General features: G+C 51.0%; 1 protein-coding gene across 1 annotated transcript in view; it reads left to right on the plus strand.

Moving 5' to 3' along the window:
* Window positions 1–26,330, plus strand: part of LOC119969776 (fer-1-like protein 4) — a 427,310-nt gene that overhangs the window by 309,909 nt on the left and 91,071 nt on the right. Inside the window, 1 exon segment of the mRNA XM_038803853.1 lies at window positions 4,814–4,920. Coding sequence (XP_038659781.1) covers window positions 4,814–4,920 — 107 coding nt within the window.

Here is a 26,330-nt window from a genome sequence, read left to right on the forward strand (position 1 = left end):
TGGGGGAGCCTGAGAGGGGGTGGGAGGGCCTGAGATGGGGTGGGGGGTCCTGAGAGAGGGTGGTGGGGCCTGAGAGGGGGTGGGAGGGCCTGAGATGGGGTGGGGGGTCCTGAGAGGGGGTGGTGGGGCCTGAGAGGGGGCGGGGGGGCCTGAGAGGGGGCGGGGGGCCTGAGATGGGGTGGGGGGGTTCCTGAGAGGGGGTGGGGGGGCCTGAGATGGGGTGGGGGGGTCCTGAGAGGGGGGTGGGGGGCCTGAGAGGGGGTGGGGGGGTCCTGAGAGGGGGTGGGGGGGGCCTGAGAGGGGGCGGGGGGGGGGGCTGAGAGGGGGCGGGGCGGCCTGAGATGGGGCGGGGGGGCCCTGAGAGGGGGCGGGGGGGGCCTGAGGGGGGGGGGGCGGGGGGCCTGAGAGGGGGGTGGGGGGGCCTGAGGGGGGCGGGGGGGGCCTGAGAGGGGGTGGGGGGGGGTCCTGAGAGGGGTCAGGGGGGCCTGAGAGGGGGCAGGGGGGTCATGAGAGGGGCGGGGGGGCCTGAGAGGGGGTGGGGGGGGTCCTGAGAGGGGGCGGGGGGCCTGAGAGGGGGCGGGGGGGTCCTGAGGGGGGGCGGGGGGGCCTGATGAGGGGGCGGGGGGGGCCTGAGGGGGGGCGGGGGGGCCTGAGGGGGGCTGGCAAAATCAGCTCTGCAGCAGGAAATCTCTCCAAACGAGGCCTCGGCGGGGAGAACGATCCCAGGGTCATAAAACTGGCGACGTGCCGTAGAAAACCAGAGTGATTCTCGCTGCTGAGGTCACCGAGAAACAGCCGCCAAATGGGCCCAAAAGCGGATTAACGTTTGTCCGCTGAATCAAGGCCAACGATCCTGTCAATCTCTGATTTGAACGGCCGGAGACCTTCGCGGTCAGTGGGAGTTATGGGTGGTCAGTGGGGCAGATGGGTTGGGGCTGGGATCACCCCGGAATGGGACCACATGGTACAGGACTTGGCACGGCGGACCCGCGGGCACTGAGAAACCCGTCTTCCCCCCCCCCCCCCGAACTCAGCAAAGGCCAAGGGCGGCCACCCCGCAACCCAACCCCCACCCTGAGCGAGACTGTGCCCCCGGGGATTCCCCCCACTCTCTGCCAAGCACTGGGGCAGCAACCACAGTGACCCGGGCTTATTGCCCGGGAGCGACGATGGCTACTCACCTCCTCGGGTCCCTGCAGCAGCCCTTCCGTCAGCTTGACGGTGCTGGGGAGCGTGTTGGAGAGCTGGAGGCCGTGAGGTCAGGGGTCGCTCCCGTTAATTATGGAGATTTGGCTTTCAGTGGTGATTATTGGTTTTCCGCCATGCTGGAGGAACCCTGCACAGCAATGACCAGACTTAAATGTTGCAGCCATCTTCAGCTAGAAGTGCCGAGTGGGTGATCCATCTCGATCTCCTCCAGAGGTCTCCAGCATCACAGATATCAGCCTTCAGCCAATACGATTCACTCCACATGATATCAAGAAACGGCTGAAGGTACTGGATACTGCAAAGGCTCTGGGCCCTGACAATATTCCCGCAATAATACTGAAGACTTGTGCTCCAGAACTTGCCCCACCCCTAGCCAAGCTGTTCCAGTACATCTACAACACTGGCATCTACCCGGCAATGTGGAAAATTGCCCCGGAGTGTTCTGTACACAAGAAACAGGACAAATCCAACCCAGTCAATTACCTCATTATCAGTCTATTCTCCATCATCAGCAAAATAATGGAAGGAGTCATCAACAGTGTTATCAAGCGCCACTTTCTTAGCAATCACCTGCTCACTGATGCTCAGTTTGGATTCCGCCAGGGTCACTCAGCTCCTGACCTCCTTACAGCCTTGGGTTAAACATGGACAAAAGAGCTGGATGCCAGAGATCAGGTGAGAGTGACTGCCCTTGACATCAAGGCAGCATCTGACTGAGTGTAGGGTTGTATCCTCAGCCCAACCACCATCAACTACTTCATTAATAACCTTCCTTCCATCATGAAGTCTGAAGTAGGGATGTTCGCTGACAATTGCACAATGTTCAACACCATTTACAGCTTCTCAGATACCTAAACTGCAATCAACAACCTGGGGTTATCATTGATCAGAAACTGAACTGGACTAGCCATATTAATACTGTGGCTACCAAGGCAGGTCAAAGGCTAGGAATCCTGCAGTGATTAACTCGCCTCCCGCCCCCCAAAAGCTTGTCCATCATCTACAAGGCACAAGTCAGGAGTGTGATGGAATGCTCTTCACTTGCCTGGATGAGTGCAGCTCCACACAAAAAGATCGACACCATCCAGGACAAAGCAGGCACTTAATTTGCATCCCATCCACGACCTTCAACACTCACTCCCTCCACCACCGACAAACAGTGGCAGCCGTGTGTACCATCTACAAGATGCACTCCAGGAACTCACCAAGGTTCCTTCGACAGCACCTTCCAAACGCACGACCACTACCATCTAGAAGGACAAGAGCAGCAGATATCTAGGAACCCCACCACCTGGAGGTTCCCCTCCAAGTCACTCACCACCCTGACTTGGAAATATATCGGCTGTTCCTTCACTGTCACTGGGGCAACATCCTGAAACTCCCTCCCTAACAGCACTGTGGGTGTGCCTACACCGCTTGGAGTGCAGAGATTCAAAAAGGCAACTCACCACCACCTTCTCGAGGGCAATTAGAGATGGGCAATAAATGTTGGACTAACCAGAGACGCCCACAGGGACTTCTCTCCCGTTCGGGAACGGCATTTTTGGGGCTTTAAGCCCGGTCCCAGGGTCCACGGAGGCAGCAAAAACAGGGAGAAGGCACAGAGGAGGCATAGTGAAGGCACAGTAAAGGAAAATATCGAGGGTGAGCAAAACAACGGCCGTAAAAAAAACAGCTGAAGGTCCGTCGGGGAGTGGAAAGGTCACCGCGGGGTCAACAAGGAAAATGGAGGCTGGAGCACCAGCGGAAGCCGCATTGCTTACGGCTGAAGAAATAACTAAGGTAATGGCTGCGGAATTCGAAAGGCTGTTTACAAAATACATGGAGACAATGAGGAAGGAGATGAGGGAGGTTTTGAGTGGCTGGTGGAGGAGGCGATTTCCCCGGTGAGGCCGGCGGTGGCGAGCACAGTGGCGGAGGTGCGGGAGCAAGGGGAGGCGCTGAAGGAAGTGGAGGAGACATTATTGCAGCAACGTGATCAACTTACCTCGATGGGGAAGGAGATGTGGAAGGTGATGGAGGTGAACAAGGATCTGTGAGGGAAAATGGAAGACCTGGAAAACAGATCCAGGCGACAGAATTTGAGGATTATGGGGCTACCCGAAGGAGTTGAAGGGCCGAGGCTAACTGAGTATTTTGCCGCGATGCTGGTGAAACTATTGGGGGAGGATCCCTTTCGATATGAACTGGATCGGGCTCATCGGTCGTGGAGGCCTGTATCAAAGGCGAGTGAGCTGCCAAGGGTAGTGACTCTGCTTCCGTAGGTACAGCGTGAAGGAGAAGGTCCTGTGCTGGGCCAAGCAGAAGCGGGGGGTGCAGTGGGCTGGAGCTGGTACACGTGTATACCAGGACTTTACGGTGAAGCTGGCGAGGAAGCGGGCTGCCTTCAACCGGGTGAAGAGGGCACTGTACATTAGCAAGGTGCAGTGCGGCATTGTATATCCAGCGAAGCTGAGGGTGACTTACAAGCTCAAGGACTTTTATTTTGGAATGGCGGAAGCAGCGGAGGAGTTTGCGAAGGCAGAAGGACTGTGGCGGAACTGAGAAATTGAGAAATGGCCATGTGCCGACGTAACCTCATGGCTGTATTTCCTTCTCTTTTGTTTCACTGCGTGTGGGTGTATGGGCTAAAGGAGCCAATGTTGTATATATTTGGACAAGGGAAGTGATGGGACTTTCACTCGAAGGGAGGGCTCTTTGGGGTGTAAGTGGATATGTGGGGTTTGTGTGCTAAAAGGGAATTTCTGGGCTTTCCTAGGGTCGGGCAAGGGGGAAAGGGACCCAGGCGGGGGCCTTCACGCTGGCTGGTTTAAGCCGGCCAGTGAACGGGACTGAGATGGGGGGAGGGGCTGCGGCCATCGGAGCCTGGCAGAACAGGGTCCGAGTGGTCTAGCCGGAGTGGAAAGTTGGGGGAAAGGAACAGAGGTTGGGGGAGGAGTTTTACAAGAGGCAGTGGACAGGAGGAGTTGAAGAGGGGTGGGGGGTGTTTACAACTCTTGGGTATCATGTACGGTACTCTTTCAGAGGTTGGATGGCGTTGAGTGTTGGGGGGGCGGGGGGAGGGAGTGGGCTCTATGGTGACCATGGGCGGTCCCGGACTCCTTTTTCTTTTTCTCCTTTGTTTTTTGTTTCCACCGTGGGAGGGTTTGTATTATTGGATTCATATATTGACAGGTGGGCCGTTGTTTGGGGTGGTGGGAGGATGGGATCGTTGTTATTGTTAAGGGGATTGACTTTGTATTTGTTACCGTTTACTGTCTGTCGGTGGGGTGTAAATTTGAAGGAAAATGTGAAAATGGAGAATAAAAACATTTTTTTTTAAAAACCAGAGACGCCCACATCCTGTGAAAGAATGAACGGAAATTAGATAGAATCTGAAATAGGCCATTTACTACAACAAGTCAATGCCGGTGCTATAGCATGTTCCTCTATGGAAGGAATGGACTTACTAAATACAGTGGTTCAACATTTATAAGGAAATGTTATCGGAATCCATCAATATAAAATGCGAGTCAGAAAATAATTTCTGGGTCTGAAATCTGGGCTATTCTTCTGTGCTGTAGTGAAAAGACGACATGCCCTTGTTCTGTTCCCATTTTTATAGCTGCTACTCAAATGAGTCTGTCAACATTGGATGATATTGAGGAGGAAGTTAATGGGCCAGACGAGCAGGTGCACACAAAAGCTAAGAAAACCATTGCATTGTTTCAGGTAAGTTATCTTCATCAATACATAATTCTCTTTCACACTGTTCCATTATTAAGGAAGTAGTAACAGATATTTAGAAAATCATAAGGCAATCAGGCAGAGTCAACATGGTTTTGTGAAAGGGAAATCATGTTCGACAAATTTATTAGAGTTCTTTGAGGATGTTATCGGGATTGGCTAATTATCAGAAAACAAAATCAGGTGGTCAGGGTGATTTTTGAGGATGACAGTCTGTAATTATAAGACTCCACAGGGATCATTTCTGGAACATCAACTATTTAGAGTCATAGATGTTCACAGCACAGAAAAAAGCCCTTCAGCCCATTGTGTCTGCCAGTCATCAAGCACCTATTCCCATTTCCCAGCACTTGGTCAATAGGCTTGTGTGCTCATCTAAATATATTGAAATGTTTTTTTAAAAATAATTTTTATTCAGATTTTCCAACAACAAATTTTATCCCAACAATGAAAAAAGAAAAACAGAAACCCCTCCCCCGAATACAAAGCAATAAATTAACAACAAGAAAAAGTAATAAACATATAATCGTAAGAACAAACCCCCATAACCGACCCATAGTCGTCACCCCCCCCGCCCCAGGTTGCTGCTGATATTGACCACCCTCTAACACTCCACCAGGAAATTAAGAAAGGGCTGCCACCGCCGAAAGAACCCTTGCACCGACCCCCTCAGGGCAAACTTGACCCTCTCCAGTTTAATGAACCCAGCCATGTCGCTGATCCAGGATTCCGGGCTCGGGGGCTTCACGTCCCTCCACTGTAAAAGAATCCTGCACCGGGCTACCAGGGACGCAAAGGCCAGAATGCCGGCCTCTTTCGCCTCCTGCACTCCCGGCTCCGATGCCACCCCAAAAATAGCGAGCCCCCAGCCCGGTTCCACCCTGGAACCAACCACCCTGGGCAAGGTCCGCGCCACCCCCTTCCAGAAACCCTCCAGCGCCGGACAAGCCCAAAACATGTGGGTGTGATTCGCTGGGCTTCCCGAACACCTCCCACACCTGTCCTCACCCCCAAAGAACCGGCTCAGCCTGGTCCCAGTCATATGCGCCCTGTGCAGCACCTTTAGCTGAATTAAACTAAGCCGTGTGCAAGAAGAGGAAGAATTCACCCTCCCCAGGGCGTCCGCCCACGTCCCCTCGTCAATCGCCTCCCCCAGCTGCTCCTCCCACTTCGCTTTCAGATCCTCCACTGAGGCCTCTTCCCCCTCCTGCATCACCTGATAAATTGCCGAGATCCTGCCCTCACCGACCCACGTCCCCGAGAGCACCCTATCCTGCACCCCCCTTGGCGGCAATAGTGGAAACTCCGGCACCTGCCGCTTAACAAACGCCCTAATCTGCAAATACCTGAAGGTATTCCCTGGGGGGGAGACCCCACTTCCCCTCCAACTCCTCTAGGGTCGCAAACTTCCCATCGAGGAAGAGGTTCCCCCATCCGCCTGATACCTGCCCTGTGCCAGCTCAAAAACCCTCCATCTATCCTCCATGGTACAAACCGGTGATTACCCCGTATCGGGGACCAAACTGAGGCCTTCACTTCCCCCCTATGACGTCTCCACTGCCCCCAGATTTTGAGGGTAGCCACCACTACTGGACTCGTAGAGTACCTTGCCGGGGCGAGTGGCAGCGGGGCCGTCACCAGTGCTTCCAAACTCGTGCCCACACAGGACGCTGCCTCCATCCTCTTCCATGCCGCCCCCTCCCCCTCCATCACCCACCTACGAATCATTGCCACATTCGCGGCCCAGTAATACCCACACAGGTTGGGCAACGCCAGTCCACCCACCTCCCTGCCTCGCTCCAAGAATACCCTCCTCACCCTCGGGGGCCTTCTGCGCCCACACGAACCCAAAAATGCTCCTATTAACCCTCCTAAAGAAATCCTTCGGAATCATGATGGGTAAACACTGGGAGAGAAACAAAAACCTCGGGAGCACCGTCATCTTAACCGACTGGACCCTGCCCGCTGGGGAGAGTGGCAACACATCCCACCTCCAAAACGCCTCCTCCATCTGCTCCACCAGCCACGTAAAGTTTAACCTATGCAGGGCCCCCCAGCTCCTGGCTATCTGGACTCCCAAATATCTGAAGCTCCTCTCCGCCCTCTTCAACGGGAGCTCCCCTATCTCTTTCTCCTGGTCCCCCATATGCACCACAAACAATTCACTCTTCCCCACATTGAGCTTATAGCCAGAGAAGTCTCCGAACACCCCCAGGATCCTCATCACCTCTGGCATCCCCCCCGCCGGATCCGCAATGTATAGCAGTAAATCGTCCTGTGTACAACGACAGCCGGTGCCCCCCCCCCCCCCCCCCCCCCCCCCCCCCCCGCACAATCCCCCTCCAGTTCCTCGATTCCCTCAGTGCCATGGCCAGGGGTTCAATCGATAACGCGAAGAGCAGGGGAGACAAGGGGCACCCCTGCCACGTCCCCCGGGACAGCCGAAAGTCCTCCGACCTCCTCCCGTTCATCACCACGCTCGCCACCGGAGCATTATACAACAGCCTCGCCCAACTAAGGAATCCCTCACCAAGCCCAAATCTCCTCAACACCTCCCACAGGTAACTCCACTCCGCCCTATCAAAAGCTTTCTCCGCATCCATCGATGCCACTATTTCCGCCTCCGTCCACCGCTGACATCATTATGGCACTAAGAAGCCACCACACATTGACATTCAGCTGCCTCCCCTTCACAAAACCCATTTGGTCATCGTGAATGACCTGCGGGACCACATCCTCCACCCTCCTGGCCAATCTTGGCCAGCAGCTTCGCGTCCACGTTGAGGAGCGAGATCGGCCTGCAAGACCCACACTGGAGGGGGTCCTTATCCCGCTTCAAGATCAGAGAAATTAGTGCTCTGGACATCATCGGGGGCAAAGCCCCTCCCACTCCATTGCCTCATTCAGGGTCCTCACTAACAGCAGGCCGCTCAGCGGGTCTCAGAACTTCTTGTAAAATTCCACCGGGAACCCGTCAGGCCCCGGTGCCTTCCCTGACTGCATACCCCCCAACGCCCCGATCAGCTCCTCCAACTCAATTAGAACATAGAACATTACAGCGCAGTACAGGCCCTTCGGCCCTCGATGTTGCGCCGTCCTGTGAAACCCCTCTAAAGTCATAGAACATAGAACATAGAACGATACAGCGCAGTACAGGCCCTTCGGCCCTCGATATTGCACCAACATGGAAAAAAAACTAAAGGCCATCTAACCTACACTATTCCCTTATCATCCATATGCTTATCCAACAAATTTTTAAATGCCCTCAATGTTGGCGAGTTCACTACTGTTGCAGGTAGGGCATTCCACGGCCTCACCACTCTTTGCGTAAAAAAACCCACCTCTGACCTCTGTCCTATATCTATTACCCCTCAATTTAAGGCTATGTCCCTCGTGCTAGCCACCTCCATCCGCGGGAGAAGGCTCTCGCTGTCCACCCTATCTAACCCTCTGATCATTTTGTATGCCTCTATTAAGTCACCTCTTAACCTTCTTCTCTCTAACGAAAACAACCTCAAGTCCATCAGCCTTTCCTCATAAGATTTTCCCTCCATACCAGGCAACATCCTGGTAAATCTCCTCTGCACCCGTTCCAAAGCTTCCACGTCCTTCCTATAATGAGGCGACCAGAACTGTACGCAATACTCCAAATGCGGCCGTACTAGAGTTTTGTACAACTGCAACATGACCTCATGGCTCCGGAACTCAATCCCTCTACCAATAAAGGCCAACACGCCATAGGCCTTCTTCACAACCCTATCAACCTGGGTGGCAACTTTCAGGGATCTATGTAAATGGACACCGAGATCCCTCTGCTCATCCACACTACCAAGAATTTTACCATTAGCCAAATATTCCGCATTCCTGTTATTCTTTCCAAAGTGAATCACCTCACACTTCTCCACGTTAAACTCCATTTGCCACCTCTCAGCCCAGCTCTGCAGCTTATCTATCACCCTCTGTAACCTGCAACATCCTTCCGCACTGTCTACAACTCCACCGACTTTAGTGTCGTCTGCAAATTTACTCACCCATCCTTCTGCGCCCTCCTCTAGGTCATTTATAAAAATGACAAACAGCAACGGCCCCAGAACAGATCCTTGTGGTACGCCACTCGTAACTGAACTCCATTCTGAACATTTACCATCAACTACCACTCTCTGTCTTCTTTCAACTAGCCAATTTCTGATCCACATCTCTAAATCACCCTCAATCCCCAGCCTCCGTATTTTCTGCAATAGCCGACCGTGGGGAACCTTATCAAACGCTTTACTGAAATCCATATACACCACATCAACTGCTCTACCCTCGTCTACCTGTTCAGTCACCTTCTCAAAGAACTCGATAAGGTTTTGTGAGGCATGACCTACCCTTCACAAAACCATGCTGACTATCCCTAATCATGTTATTCCTATCTAGATGATTATAAATCGTATCTTTTATAATCCTCTCCAAGACCTTACCCACCACAGATGTTAGGCTCACCGGCCTATAGTTACCGGGGTTATCTCTACTCCCCTTCTTGAACAAAGGGACCACATTTGCTATCCTCCAGTCCTCTGGCGCTATTCCTGTAGCCAATGATGACCTAAAAATCAAAGCCAAAGGCTCAGCAATCTCTTCCCTGGCTTCCCAGAGAATCCTAGGATAAATCCCATCCGGCCCCGCGGACTTATCTATTTTCACCTTGTCCAGAATTGCCAACACTTCTTCCCTACACACCTCAATGCCATCTATTCTAATAGCCTGGGTCTCAGCATTCTCCTCCACAACATTATCTTTTTCTTGAGTGAATACTGACGAAAAGTATTCATTTAGTATCTCACTTATCTCCTCAGCCTCCACACACAACTTCCCACCACTGTCCTTGACTGGCCCTACTCTTACCCTAGTCATTCTTTTATTCCTGACATACCTATAGAAAGCTTTTGGTTTTCCTTGATCCTACCTGCCAAAGACTTCTCATGTCCCCTCCTTGCTCGTCTCAGCTCTCTCTTTAGATCCTTCCTCGCTTCCTTGTAACTATCAAGCGCCCCAACTGAAACTTCACGCCTCATCTTCACATAGGCCTCCTTCTTCCTCTTAACAAGAGATTCCACTTCTTTGGTAAACCACGGTTCCCTCGCTCGACCCCTTCCTCCCTGCCTGACTGGTACGTACTTATCAAGAACATGCAATAGCTGTTCCTTGAACAAGCTCCACATATCCAGTGTGCCCAACCCTTGCAGCCTACTTCTCCAACCAACACATCCTAAGTCATGTCTAATGGCATAATAATTGCCCTTCCCCCAGCTATAACTCTTGCCCTGCGGGGTATACTTATCCCTTTCCATCACTAACGTAAAGGTCACCGAATTGTGGTCACTGTTTCCAAAGTGCTCACCTACCTCCAGATCTAACACCTGGCCTGGTTCATTACCCAAAACCAAATCCAATGTGGCCTCGCCTCTTGTTGGCCTGTCAACATATTGTGTCAGGAAACCCTCCTGCACACATTGTACAAAGAACGACCCGTCAAATGTACTCGAACTATATCTTTTCCAGTCAATATTTGGAAAGTTAGTCTCCCATAACAACTACCCTGTTACTTTCGCTCTTTTCCAGAATCATCTTCGCCATCCTTTCCTCTACATCCCTAGAACTATTAGGTGGCCTATAGAAAACTCCCAACAGGGTGACCTCTCCTTTCCTGTTTCTAACCTCAGCCCATACTACCTCGGAAGAAGAGTCTCCATCTAGCATCCTTTCCGCCACCGTAATACTGTCCTTGACTAGCAGCGCCACACCTCCCCCTCTTTTGCCCCCTTCTCTGAGCTTACTGAAACATCTAAACCCCGGAACCTGCAACAACCATTCCTGTCCCTGCTCTATCCATGTCTCTGAAATGGCCACAACGTCGAAGTCCCAGGTACCAACCCATGCTGCCAGTTCCCCTACCTTATTTCGTATACTCCTGGCATTGAAGTAGACACACTTCAAACCACATACCTGAACACTGGCACCCTCCTGCGAAGTCAAATCTGTGCTCCTGACCTCTATACTCTCAATTTCCCATACCCCAAAACTACAATCCAGGTTCCCATGCCCCTGCTGAATTAGTTTAAACCCCCCCAAAGAGCACTAACAAATCTCCCCCCCAGGATATTGGTGCCCCTCAGGTTCAGATGTAGACCATCCTGTCTATAGAGGTCCCACCTTCCCCAGAAAGAGCCCCAGTTATCCAGAAATCTGAATCCCTCCCGCCTGCACCATCCCTGTAGCCACGTGTTTAATTGCTCTCTCTCCCTATTCCTCATCTCACTATCACGTGGCACGGGCAACAACCCAGAGATAACAACTCTGTTTGTTCTCGCTCTGAGCTTCCATCCTAGCTCCCTAAAGGCCTGCCTGACATCCTTGTCCCCTTTCCTACCTATGTCGTTAGTGCCAATGTGGACTACGACTTGGGGCTGCTCCCCCTCCCCCTTAAGGACCCGGAAAACACAATCCGAGACATCACTTACCCTTGCACCTGGGAGGCAACATACCAAACGTGAGTCTCTCTCGCTCCCACACAATCTCCTATCTGTGCCTCTGACTATTGAGTCCCCAATTACTAATGTTCTACTCCTTTCCCCCCTTCCCTTCTGAGCAACAGGGACAGACTCCGTGCCAGAGGCCCGTACCCCATGGCTTACCCCTGGTAGGTCCCCCCCCCCCACAAGTATCCAAAACGGTATACTTGTTACCGTCCCTCTACACTATTCCCTTATCGACCATATGCCTATCCAATGACCATTTGAAAGCGTTTAGTGTTGGCGAGTCCACTACTGTTGCAGGCAGGGCATTCCATGCCCTTACTACTCTCTGAGTAAAGAACCTACCTCTGACATCTATCCTATATCTAGCTCCCCTCAATTTAAAGCTATGTCCCCTCGTGCTGGACATCACCATCCGAGGAAAAAGGCTCTCACTGTCCACCCTATCTAATCCTCTGATCATCTTGTATGCCTCAATTAAGTCACCTCTTAACCTTCTTCTCTCTAACGAAAACAGCCTCAAGTCCTTCAGCCTTTCCTCATATGATCTTCCCTCCATACCAGGCAACATCCTTGTAAATCTCCTCTGAACCCTTTCCAATGCTTCCACATCCTTCCTATAATGTGGCGACCAGAACTGCACGCAATACTCCAAATGCGGCCGCACCAGAGTTTTGTACAACTGCAACATGACCTCATGGCTCCGAAACTCAATTCCTCTACTGATAAAAGCTAACACACCGTACGCCTTCTTAACAACCCTCTCAACCTGGGTGGCAACTTTCAGGGATCTATGTACATGGACACCGAGATCTCTCTGCTCATCTACACAACCAAGAATCTTACCATTAGCCCAGTACTCTGTCTTCCTGTTAGTCCTTCCAAAATGAATCACCTCACACTTTTCTGCATTAAACTCCGTTTGCCACCTCTCAGCCCAGCTCTGCAGCTTATCTATGTCCCTCTGTAACTTGTGACATCCTTCTGCACTGTCCACAACTCCACCGACATTAGTGTCATCAGCAAATTTACTCACCCATCCTTCTACGCCCTCCTCCAGGTCATTTATCAAAATGACAACCAGCAGCGGCCCCAAAACAGATCCTTATGGTACACCACTAGTAACTGGACACCAGTCAGAACATTTCCCATCAACCACCACCCTTTGTCTTCTATCAGCTAGCCAATTTATGATCCAAACTGCTAAATCACCCTGAATCCCATGCCTCCGTATTTTCTGCAATAGCCTACCGTGGGGAACCTTATCAAATGCTTTACTGAAATCTATATACACCACATCAACTGCTTTACCCTCGTTCACCTGTTTGGTCACCTTCTCAAAGAACTCAATAAGGTTTGTGAGGCACGACCTACCCTTCACAAAACCGTGTTGACTATCTCTAATCAAATTATTCCTTTCCAGATGATTATACATCCTATCTCTTATAAACCTTTCCAAGACTTTGCCCACAACAGAAGTAAGGCTCACTGGTCTATAGTTACCGGGGTTGTCTCTACTCCCCTTCTTGAACAAGGGGACAACATTTCCTATCCTCCAGTCTTCTGGCACTATTGCTGTAGACAAAGATGACTTAAAGATCAAAGCCAAAGGCTCAGCAATCTCCTCCCTAGCTTCCCAGAGAATCCTAGGATAAATCCCATCCAGCCCAGGGGACTTATCTATTTTCACACTTTCCAGAATCGCTAACACCTCCTCCTTATGAACCTCAAGCCCTTCTAGTCTAGTAGCCTGTATCTCAGTATTCTCCTCGACAACTTTGTCTTTTTCCTTTGTGAATACAGACGAAAAATACTCATTTAGCACCTCTCCTATCTCCTGGGACTCCACCCACAACTTCCCACTACTGTCCTTGACTGGCCCAACTCTTACCTTAATCATTCTTGTATTCTTGACGTATCTATAGAAAGCTTTAGGGTTATCCTTGATCCTACCTGCCAAAGACTTCTCGTCCTCGCTTGGCTCTTCTTAGCTCTCTCTTTAGAGCCTTCCTAGCTAACTTGTAACTCTCAAGCGCCCTAATTGAACCATCACGTCTCATCTTTACATAAGCCTCCTTCTTCCTCTTGACAAGTGTTTCAACTACTTTAGTAACCCATGGTTCCCTCGCTCGACCACTTCCTCCCTGCCTAACAGGTACATACTTATCAAGGACACATAGTAGCTGTTCCTTGAACATGCTCCACATTTCCATTGTGTCCATCCCCTGTAGTTTTCCTCTCCAGCCGATGCATCCTAAGTCTTGCCTCATCGCATCATAATTGCCTTTACCCCAGCTATAACTCTTGCCCTGCGGTGTATACCTATCCCTTTCCATCGCTAAAGTAAACATAATCGAATTGTGGTCACTATCACCAAAGTGCTCACCTACCTCCAAATCTAACACCTGTCCTGGTTCATTACCCAGTACCAAATCCAATACGGCCTCGCCTCTCATTGGCCTATCTACATACTGCATCAGGAAACCCTCCTGCACACATTGGACAAAAACGGATCCATCTAAAGTACTCGATCTATAGCATTTCCAGTCAATATTTGGAAAGTTAAATTCCCCCATAACAACTACCCTGTTACTTTTGCTCCTATCCAGAATCATCTTTGCAATCCTTTCCTCTACATCTCTGGAACTTTTCGGAGGCCTATAGAAAAGCCCTAACAGGGTGACCTCTCCTTTCCTGTTTCTTAACTCAGCCCATACTGCCTCAGTATTCGAGTCCTCATCAAATGTCCTCTCAGCCACCGTAATACTGTCCTTGACTAACAATGCCACCCCTCCCCCTCTCTTACTACCTTCCCTGAGCTTACTGAAATATCTAAACCCCGGCACCTGCAACAACCATTCCTCGCCCTTCTCTATCCATGTCTCCAAAATGGCCACAACATCGAAGTCCCAGGTACCAACCCATGCCGCAAGCTCACCCACTTTATTCCGGATGCTCCTGGCATTGAAGTAGACGCACTTTAAACCACCTTCCTTCCTGCCGGTACACTCCTGAATCTTTGAAACCTTACCCATGACCTCACTACTCTCAGCTTCTTGTGTACTGGAGCTACAATTCAGGTTCCCAACCCCCTGCTGAACTAGTTTAAACCCTCCCGAAGAGCATTAGCAAACCTCCCCCCCCCAGGATATTAGTACCCCTCTGGTCCAGGTGTAGACCATCCAGTTTGCAGAGGTCCCACCTACCCCAGAATGAGCCCCAATTATCCAGGAATCTGAAACCCTCCCTCCTGCACCATCCCTGCAGCCACGTGTTCAACTGCTCTCTGTCCCTATTCCTCGTCTCGCTAGCACGTGGCACGGGTAACAACCCAGAGATAATAACTCTGTTTGTCCTGGATCTAAGTTTCCACCCTAGCTCCCTGAATTCCTGCCTTACATCCCAATCCCTTTTCCTACCTATGTCGTTGGTACCTATGTGGACTACGACTTGGGGCTGCTCCCCCTCCCCCTTAAGGATCCCGAAAACACGATCCGAGACATCACGGACCCTGGCACCTGGGAGGCAACACACCAACCGCTAGTCTCTCTCGTTCCCACAGAATCTCCTATCTGTCCCCCTAACTATGGAGTCTCCAATGACTAATGTTCTTCTCCTCGCCCCCTTCCCTTCTGAGCAACAGGGACAGACTCTGTGCCAGAGACCTGTACCCCATGGCTGACCCCTGGTAAGTCCCCCCCCCCCCCAACAGTGTCCAAAGCGGTATACCTTTTACTAAGGGGAACGACCACAGGGGATCCCTGTACTGACTGCTTCCCCCCAGCCCCTCTCACCATCACCCATCTATCTTTATTCTTTGGTGTAACTACCTCCCTGAAGCTTCTATCTATGACCACCTCTGCCTCCCGAATGATCCGAAGTTCATCCAGCTCCAGTTCCCTAACACGGTTTTTGAGGAGCTGGAGTTGGGTGCACTTCCCACAGATGAAATCAGCAGGGACACTGACAACATCCCTCACCTCAAACATTCTGCAGGAGGAGCATTGTACTGCCTTCCCTGCCATCCCCTCTAGATAAATAACAAGAAAAAGAAAGGAAGAGCTTACCTGATATTCCCTCAACCCCTTAGGTTAGAGGGGGTGGAAGGGTGGGGGACACTGCAAGTGTAGTGTCTCGGATTTAGCAACCGGCCGACTTGTATACAGGTACTCACCTTCACGACAGGCCCCTGCCGAAAATCCGGAGGCCGCTCCCGCTTCCCAACGACCGCGGTTGTTTTTTTTTGGTTAGAGGAGGGGGTACGGGGGGAAACATTGAGGAAGTGTTTTGGGTTTAACTGTCACTTGACAACAGCCCCGCCACAAACCACCTTCAAATTATGCTGACCGCACTGAACGTATGCAAATTTCCCCGGAACAGCCAATCAGTAGCTCCGCTCTACTGCCCTCTGCTGGATGCTTGCCTTCACTTGAACACCTCGGGTCTCTTGCACAGGTACACCTTCAAATTACGCTGACCGCACTGCACGTATGCAAATTTCCCCGGAACGGCCCCCAGACCCTCCACCTGCTCCTCCCCCACTCTCGGGAACTCCAGCTTATCCAAAAAGCAGTCCATCCCACCCTCTTCCCCAGGGGGCACCGACCGGTACAGCTCCACATAAAACACCCCATTGATGCCTCTTGCACTCCACACCAGATTCCCTCCTACATCTCTAACTCCCCCTTTCTCTCTCGCTGCCGCCCGCTTCCGGAGCTGGTGGGCCAGCATCCAGCTTGCCTTCTCTCCACACTCATATACAGCCCCCTGCGCCCTCCTGCACTGCGCCTCCGCCTTCCGGGTGGTCAATATGTCAAACTCCGCTTGGAGACTACGACGCTTCCTCAAAAGCCCCTCTTCCGGGACATCCGCATACCTCCTGTCCACCCTTACCATTTCTTCCACTAACCTCTCCCTCTCATTTTTCTCCCCCTCTCCCTGTTGCCCTAATAGATATCAGCTCCCCTCTAACCACCGCCTTCAACGCCTCCCAGACCACCCCCACCTGCACCTCCCCATTGTCATTAGCTTCCAAATACTTCTCTATACACCTCCGGACCCGCCCACATACTTCCTCCTCCGACAGAAGCCCCACATCTAACCTCCACAGCGGGCGCTGATCCTTCCCCTCCCCCAGCTCCAGGTCTACCGAATGCGGAGCGTGGTCTGATATGACTATCGCCGAGTACTCCGCCCCTACCACCCTCGGGATCAGCGCCCTGCTGAGGACAAAAAAGTAGATCCGGGAATAAGCCTTGTGCACGTGGGAGAAAAACGAGAACTCCCTACCTCCCGGCCTCAAAAACCTCCAAGGGTCCACCCCTCCCATCTGGTCCATGAACCCCCTCAGCGCTGTGGCCGTCGCCGGCCTCTTACCCGTTTTGGACCTCTAACGATCCAGAGCCGGGTCCAGCACGGTATTAAAATCTCTGCCCAATATCAAAGCCCCCGTCTCCAGGTCTGGAATCCGGCTCAGCATACGCCGCATGAAGCCTGCATCGTCCCAATTAGGGGCGACACATTGACCAGTACCACCCGCTCCCCTTGAAGCCTACCACTCACAATTACGTATCTGCCACAGCTATCTGCCACCACACTCGACGCCACAAACGACAAGCTCTTTCCTCGCATCTAGCCCCGAGTGGAACACTTGTCCAACCCACCCTCTTCTCAGCCTCACCTGATCTGCCACCTTAAGGTGCGTCTCCTGGAGCATAGCTCCATCCGCCCCCAGCCCCTTCAAGTGCGCCATCACCCGGGCCCGCTTCTTCGATCCATTCAGCCCCCTTACATTCCATGTGACCAGCCGAATCGGGGGGGGGGGGTTTCCCCCTCCCTCTGCGCCGGTCAGCCATAGCTCTCCCTCGGACCACCACGTGCCCGCAGTACCCCCCAGGCCCGTTCCCCACTGTGGCAGATCCCCTTCCCAACCCCCCCTCCCCATCTCCAACAGTTCCCCTTCAGCCCTTTCAGCAGCAACCCGGTGCCTCCCCCCTATTCCACCCCCCCCCCCCCCCCCCAGCAGCCCCCCCGCCCCCCTTAGCTAGGGCCCCCCCCCCTCAGCTGCGTTATCCCTTCCATCGCACTTCCGTAAGTCAGCCGACTCCTGCTGACCCTGGCTGCTCCCGCCACCACGACGACCCCCCCGGTGCAACACAACCACCACTCCCCCCGCCCGGTGATGGCCCCTCCCACTCCACCTCCAGCGCAGAGGAAAAAGCCCGCGCTTCCATCTAGAACCCTGCCCCCCGACCCAAAACGCAGGAAAGAGAAGAGCGCGCAACCCAACGGCCCGTGATACAGCTCCCCAGCCCTCCACCAGTGAAAAAAAAACCCCAAGGCACCAAAATAAATAGTTAAAAAGCCCCAAAAAGCGAAAAAACAAAAAGGAACCCACAAAAAAAGAAAAAAGAAAGTTACCAGGGAGGACAATGCCTCCGGACAGTATACATCAGTCCTCAGCTCCCCCAGTTCTCAGTTCGAGTCCAGCTTCTCTACCTGGACGAAGGCCCAGGCATCTTCCGGGGAGTCAAAGTAGAGTTGGCGGTCTTTATAAGTGACCCAGAGGCGCGCCGGCTGTAGCAAACTTCACCCCTTTCTCGTGGAGCACTGCCTTCGCCCGGTTAAAACCAGCTCTTCTCTTCGCCACCTCCGCACTCCAGTCCTGATAAATCCGGATCTCTGCATTCTCCCACTTGCTACTCCTCTCCTTTTTTGCCCATCTCAGCACACATCCACGGTCGACGAAGCGGTGAAAACGAACCAGCACCGCCCTTGGTGGCTCGTTCGGCCTGGGCTTCCTCAGCAACACTCGATGGGCACCCTCCAGCTCCAAAGGCCCTTGGAAGGACCCCGCACCCATTAGCGAGTTCAGCATCAAGGCCACATAGGCCCCCAAGTCCGAACCTTCCAGCCCCTCCAGGAGGGGCTTCCTCCGGGAGGGGCTCCGCAAGTTCTTCCACCGGGAGCGGTTCTCCACTTCCTCCACCCTCGCTTGCCATTTCTTGTGAAGCGCCTCGTACGACTCCACCTTCACTGCCAGGCCTAGGATTTCATCCTCGTTCTCCGAGGCCTTCTGCCGTAACTCGTGGATCTCTGTGCCCTGAGCCGTCTGAGTCGCCATGAGCTTGTCCAGCAAGGCCTTAAAAGGTTCCAGGATCTCAGCCTTCAGCTCTCTGAAGCAGCTCCTGCTGCTCCCGCGCCCACTGCTACCACGCTGCCGGTTCCCCGCCCGCCGCCATCTTGTTTTTCATGCCTTGCACCTTTCTCTGCTCGAAGCCGGTTTTTTGACCGCTCCGCTCCTGGTCCAGTCCATCCACCGGCAGATGATCGCAGCAGATGTGTTCCCACACCGGAAAAGGTCCAGCCAGCGCTGCTACGGGCCCTTAAAAGAGCCCAAAAGACCGAGAAAAGCGGGAGCCACCGAACGTGCAGCTTAGCTCCACATCACCTCAATCGGAAGTCCAATATTTTCAAATGTTGTAAGATTTCCCGCCACTACCACCCTTTCAGGTAGTGAGTTCCAGATTCTCATCACCCTCTGGATGAAAAAGTTTTTCCATAAATCCCCTCTAAATCTCCTGCTCCTTACTTTAAATCTATGACCCCTCAACTAAGGGGAGAAGTTTCTTCCTATCCACCCTCCCTATATCCCTCATAATTCTGAGCACCTTGATGAGGCTCCCCATTCAGCCTTCTCTGCTCGAAGGAAAACAATCCCAGCCTAGCCAGCCTCTCTTAATAGCTGAAACTCTTCAGCTTTGACAAAGAGTCATCTAGACTGGAAACGTTACCTCCTTCTCTCGCCACAGATGCTGAGATTGTCCAGTATTTTCTGTTCTAATTTCACTTGTGTTGCAACTCCGGGTCAAGCGAGGCTGGAATTGACCGTGCACAAGTCCAGAGTGTTGTATGGGCAGCACAGTAACACAGTGGTTAGCACTGTTGCTCCACAGCACCAGGGACCTACTTGTGACAATACTAAAGATTATTATTCCATCCCCTCTGGCAGCCCCACAATTCAAACATTTTGCTTCCTAGACTGATTCTCGAAATCACCTTGGCGCATCCATCACGAGAGATATCTCCGCTTCCAGTCTGCCAATCCGATCACTGTGGCTTGAAAGGGCCTTTTCCGTGTCCTTTATTGTGACTCCATGGGCCTTCAGAGTTTTGTTGGTCATCTCCGGAGCCACTCGGATGGGGGCCAAGGCCTCCTTCATTGATTTGTGGAGGTCCTCCAACAAAACCAGTTAGTGCTTATCGAATCCTTTTGCCAAAGAGCTCGAAAGCATCTCGGCCGTTAATGGAGCGGGCGGAGTTCCAGAGGCTGCCTCCTCCAATCTTTCTGCTGACAAGCTCGGAGAGGCCTCTGACTTCGTCAACGAACCTCTGCTGTTTGCATTTTTCCCCCTAACTGTTCTGGGCATTCGACCGATATAGGATCCTCATCCCATTCATTCGGTGTTTTTTTAAAGGCAAATCCCCCCTGGAACCGACAGGAAAAGTGCAGTATCCCAGCGGGAGTCACCTGGTGCACAACATGCCCCTTGCATAACACCACCAGAAGTCTGGCTTAGCCAATCTCATCCTATTAGCTTTGGCTGATGTCCCTTAGCAGCGACCAAGGTAGCTGGGAATCCTTTTGCTGGCGTCATGGTTAACCTCAGGGTTTTCAGGATTTCCCATGTATACGTCTCCAACTTGCCCGTTGTACTACTTAGGTTCAAAGGCTGCACTATTTCTCAAATATATTTGAATGTTTGTTCCCCCACAACCATGGTCAGCACCCCAGTGTCATCCTTCATTAGGGGTCTCCCCTTACCGTGAGGACTACCTGAACTGGGGCTGTTTTATTCACATTCACCACGTTTAACCTGTATGCTTCAGGTTCTTCATCTGAATTCCTCTCTACTTTGTTCACTGGAGTCATAACTTGTCTTGCTGCTATATCCCCCCCCCCCCCCCCCCCCCCCCCGCCCTCCCCCAGCTAGCTCACCTTGCCCCATTGCAGGCTTTGCAGCTCTCATTCACTCTGATTCCCCGCTCTCGGCACATTTGGTTGACTGAGCTATTTTGATCGCCTTGTCTAAGATAATCTTCATTTCAGTTAGAAGCTTCGTTTGCAAACTTTTTGTTACCGCATACTAAACAGTCCTGCAGCATATCGCTGAGCACCATGTCGAACTCCCAAGCGAAGTTTTGTAATGAAGGTGGAGATTGTTTCTCCTGAGTCCCTTGCAGCTGTATTACAAACAAAGAACAAAGAACAATACAGCACAGGGACAGGCCCTTCAGCCCTCCAACCCTGTACCGGTCGTGATACCAACCTTTGCCAAAGGAAAATCCCAAGGCTTTTTACACGTACATGAAAAGCAGGAGGGTAGCCAGGGAAAGGGTGGGCCCACTGAAGGACAGGGGAGGGAATCTATGTGTGGAGCCAGAGGAAATGGGCGAGGTACTAAATGAATACTTTGCATCAGTATTCACCAAAGAGAAGGAATTGGTGGATGTTGAGTCTGGAGAAGGGTGTGTAGATAGCCTGGGTCACATTGAGATCCAAAAAGACAAGGTGTTGGACGTCTTGAAAAATATTAAGGTAGATAAGTCCCCAGGGCCTGGTGGGATTTACCCCAGAATACTGAAGGAGGCGAGAGAGGAAATTGCTGAGGCCTTGACAGAAATCTTTGGATCCTCACTGTCTTCAGGTGATGTCCCGGAGGACTGAAGAATAGCCAATGTTGTTCTTTTGTTTAAGAAGGGTAGCAAGGATAATCCAGGGGACTACCGGCAGCTGAGCCTTACGTCAGTGGTAGGGAAATTACTGGACAGAATTCTTCGAGATAGGATCTACTCCCATTTGGAAGCAAATGGACGTATTAGTTGGAGGCAGCATGGTTTTGTGAAGGGGAGGTCGTGTCTCACTAACTTGATAGAGCTTTTCGAAGAGGTCACAAAGATGATTGATGCAGGTAGGGCAGTGGATGTTGTCAATATGGACTTCAGTAAGGCCTTTGAAAAGGTTCCTCATGGTAGACTGGTACAAAAGGTGAAGTCACACGGGATCAGGGGTGAGCTGGCAAGGTGGATACAGAACTGGCTAGGTCATAGAAGGCAGAGAGTAGCAATGGAAGGGTGCTTTTCTAATTGGAGGGCTGTGACTAGTGGTGTTCTGCAGGGATCAGTGCTGGGACCTTTGCTGTTCATAGTATATATAAATGATTTGGAGGAAAATGTAACTGGTCTGATTAGTAAGTTTGCAGATGACACAAAGGTTGGTGGAATTGCGGATAGCGATGAGGTCTTTCAGAGGATACAGCAGGATTTAGATCATTTGGAGACTTGGGCAGAGAGATGGCAGATGGAGTTTAATCCAGACAAATGTGAGGTAATGTATTTTGGAAGGTCTAATACAGGTAGGGAATAAACAGTGAATGGTAGAACCCTCAAGAGTATTGACAGTCAGAGAGATCTAGGTGTACAGGTCCCCAGGTCACTGAAAGGGGCAACACAGGTGGAGAAGGTAGTCAAGAAGGCATACAGCATGCTTGCCTTCATTGGCTGGGGCATTGAGTATAAGAATTGGCAAGTCATGTTGCAGCTGTATAGAATCTTAGTTAAGCCACACTTGAGTATAGTGTTCAATTCTGGTCGCCACACTACCAGAAGGATGTGGAGGCTTTAGAGAGGGTGCAGAAGAGATTTACCAGGATGTTGCCTGATATAGAGGGCTTTAGTTATGAGGAGCGGTTGAATAAACTCGGTTTGTTCTCACTGAAACGACGGAGGTTGAGGGGCGACCTGATAGAGGTCTACAAAATTATGAGGGGCATAGACAGAGTGGATAGTCAGAGGCTTTTCCCCAGGGTAGAGGGGTCAATTACTAGGGGGCATAGGTTTAAGGTGCGAGGGGCAAGTTTTAGAGTAGATGTACGAGGCAAGTTTTTTACACAGAGGGTGGTGGGTGCCTGGAACTCGCTGCCGGAGGAGGTGGTGGAAGCAGGGACGATAGTGACATTTAAGCGGAATCTTGACAAATACATGAATAGGATGGGAATAGAGGGATGCGGACCCAGGAAATGTAGAAGATTTTAGTTTAGGCGGGCAGTATGGTCGGCACAGGCTTGGAGGGCCGAAGGGCCCGTTCCTGTTCCGTACTTTTCTTTGTTCTTTGTTCTAACCCTCAGCACTTCCTTGTGCCGTATCCCTATATACCCATCCTATCCATGTGTTTGTCAAGATGCCTTTTGAACGCCGTTAATGTATCTGCTTCCACAACCTCCCCTGGCAACGCATTCCAGGCACTCACCACCCTCTGCATAAAAAACCTGCCTCGCACAGTTCCTCTAAACTTTGCCCCACGGATCTTAAACCTATGCCCCCTGGTGACTGACACCTCCACCCTGGGAAAGAGTGCCTACCCATCCACTCTATCCATGCCCCTCATAATCCTGAAGACCTCTATCAGGTCACCGCTCAACCTCCGTCTTTCCAATGAAAACAGTCCGAGTCTGTTCAGCCCCTCCGCATAGCTAACACCCTCCAGGCCAAGCAACATCCTGGTAAACCTCCTCTGCACCCTCTCCAACACCTCCACACCCTTCTGGTAGTGTGGCGACCAGAATTGTGCGCAATATTCCACGTGCTGCCTTACCAAGGTTCTAGACAACTGTAGCATGACTTGCCAGTTTTTATACTCGATGCCCCGTCCAATCAAGGCAAGCATTCCGTATGCTTTCTTGACTACCTTCTCCACTTGTGTTGCCATCTTCAAAGATCTGTGGACATGCACTTCCAGATCTCTCTGACTTTCTATATTCCCAAGAGTTTTACCATTTACAGTATATTTCCCCTCTATGTTAGACCTACCAAAATGCATTACCTCACATTTGTCCGGATTAAACTCCATTTGCCATTTCTCTGCCCAAGTCTCCAACCTGACAATAAAAGGTTATTATTATTGTTATTATCTAAGTCCTGCTGTATCCTCTGACAATCCTTAACACTATCTGCCAATCCACCAACCTTGGTGTCACCTGCAAACTTACTAATCAGATCAGCTGCATTTTCCTCCAAATTGCTTATGTATACAACAAATAACAGAGGCTCAAGCACAGATCCCTGTGGAATACCTCTTGTCACAACCTTCCATTCAGAAAAACACCCTTCTACTGCTACCCTTTGCCTCTGTGACTGAGCCAGTTCTGTATCCATCTTCCCACCTCACCTCTGATCCCGTGTGATTCACCTCTGCACCATTCTGCCATGGGGCACCTTGTCAAAGGCTTTACTGAAATCCATGTAAACAACATCCACCACCCTCCCCTCATCAATCATCTTTGTCATCTCCTCAAAAAACTCGATCAAGTTAGTGAGGCACGACCTCCCCTTCACAAAACTATGCTTTCTATCGCTAATGCATCCATTTGTTTCAAAATGGGTATCAATCCTGTGTGAGAATTCTCTCCAATAATTTACCCAGTATCGACATGAGGCTTACTGGCCTATAGTTTCCAGGATTATCCCTGCTACCTTTCTTAAACAGCGGTACCACATTAGCTATTCTCCAGTCCTCTGGGATCTCACCTGTAGCCAATAAGGATACAAATATGTCAGTCAAGGCCCCAGAAATTTCCTCCCTTGCTTCTGGGGTAAATCCCATCCAGCCCAGGAGATTTATCTACCTTAATATCTTTTAAAAGACCCAATACCCCCTCTTTTTCAATATCAACATGACCCAGACTGTCCACACATCCTACCCAAGAATCACCTTGCACAAAGTCCCTTTCTTTGGTGAATACTGATGCAATGTGGTCATTTAATAGATTCATAGAATTTATAGTGCATAAAGAGGCCATTCGGCCCATTGAGTCTGCACCGGCTCTTGGAAAGAGCACCCTACCCAAGCCCACACCTCCACCCTATCCCCATAACCCAGTAACCCCACCCAACACTAAGGGCAATTTAGCGTGGCCAATCCACCTAACCCGCACATCTTTGGACTGTGGGAGGAAACGGAGCACCCGGAGGTAACCCACGCAGACACGGAGAGAATGTGCAGACTCCGCACAGACAGTGACCCAAGCCTAGAATCAAACTTGGGACCCTGGAGCTGTGAAGCAATTGTGCTAACTACTATGCTACCATGCTGCACGTCAAAAAGAAAAATAAGGTTTTTGTACGATCCAGAAGGGTGGGGACAGTGGAAAACCTTGAGGAATATGAAGAAAGTAGGAAGGTACTGAAGCGGAAAATTAGGAGGGGTAGGAGGGGTCATAGAACATACAGTGCAGAGGGAGGCCATTCGGCCCATCGAGTCTGCACCAACCCACTTAAGCCCTCACTTCCACCCTATCCCTGTAACCCAATAATCCCTCCGTGCTTTTGACGAGGTTACAATATCTCTTGTTATCCAAGGCTCCCTAAACTTCCCATACTTATCCTTCATTCCCTCAGGAACATGACTTTCCTGAATCCTAATCAACTGTCGCTTGAAAGACTCCCATGTATCTGATGTTGATTTACCCAATCCAAATTCTTAATTCCTGTCTAATGTTATCGTAATTTGTCTTTCCCCAGTTTAGCCCCTTAATGCGAGGGGTACCCTCATCCTTGCCCTAAAACGTACAGAATTGTGGTCACTACTCCCGAAATGTTCCCCGACTGAAACCTCAACCACCTGTCCAGGCTCATTCCCCAATACCAGCTCCAGTACTGCCCCTTCCCGAGTTGGACTATCTACATAATGCATCAAGAAGTCTTCCTGGATACACCTTACAAACTCTGCCCCGTCCAAACTCTGAGCACGAAGTGAGTCCCAGTCAATATAGGGGAAGTTAAAATCCCCTACCACAACAACCCTGTTACTTTTACACCTATACAAAATGAGGGGCGATCTAATTGAGGTATACAAGATGATAAAAGGCATGGATAAAGTAGACGTGGAGCTGATGCTTCCTCTTGTGGGGTATTCTAGAACGAGAGATCATAGTCTTAGGATAAGGGGTAGAAATTTAAAACAGAGTTGAGGAGAAATTACTTCTCCCAAAGGTTTGTGATTCTGTGGAATTCGCTACCCCAGAGTGTGGTGGATGCTGGGACAGTGAGTAAATGTAAGGTGGAGTTAGACAGATTTTTTTTTTTAAATTTAAAGTGGCCAATTATTTTTCCTTTTTCCAATTAAGGGGCAATTTAGCGTGGCCAATCCACCCAGCCAGCACATCTTTGGGTTGTGGGGGTGAAACCCACGCAGACATGGGGAGAATGTGCAATCTCCACACGGACAGTTACCCAGGGCCGGGATTCGAATCCGGGTCCTCAGCGCCACAATCCCAATACTAACTACTGCGCCACATGCCGCCCCACCAGACAGATTTTAATTGGTAATGGGTTAAAGGGTTATGGAGAAGAGGCAGGATGGTGGAATTGAGACCAAGATGAGATCAGCCATGATCGAATGGCAGACTCGATTGGTTAAATGGCCTAATTCTGCTCCTATATTTTATGAACTTATCTCTTATTTCCTGTTTATTGCCATTCCCAACATCACCACTGCAGTTTGGGGGTCTATATACGATGCCCACTAATGATTTTTGCCCCTTGCTGTTTCTCAGCTCCATCCCTACAGATTCCGCATTGTCGGAGCTAATATCCTTTCTCACTAGTGTGTTAATTTCCTCTTTAACGAGAAATGCCACTTCATCACCTTTTCCTTTTTATCTGTCCTTCCCAAATACTGGATACCCCTGGACATTCAGTTCCCTTCGCTGGTCACCCTGCAGCCATGTCTGCTTAATCCCGATTATATCATACCCGTTTATGCCTATTTGAATGATTAGTTCATCGGCTTTATTACGAATGCTCTTCGCGTTAAGGCAC

This window comes from Scyliorhinus canicula, chromosome 7 (genome assembly GCF_902713615.1).
Source record: "Scyliorhinus canicula chromosome 7, sScyCan1.1, whole genome shotgun sequence".
Taxonomy (NCBI): Eukaryota; Metazoa; Chordata; class Chondrichthyes; order Carcharhiniformes; family Scyliorhinidae; genus Scyliorhinus; species Scyliorhinus canicula.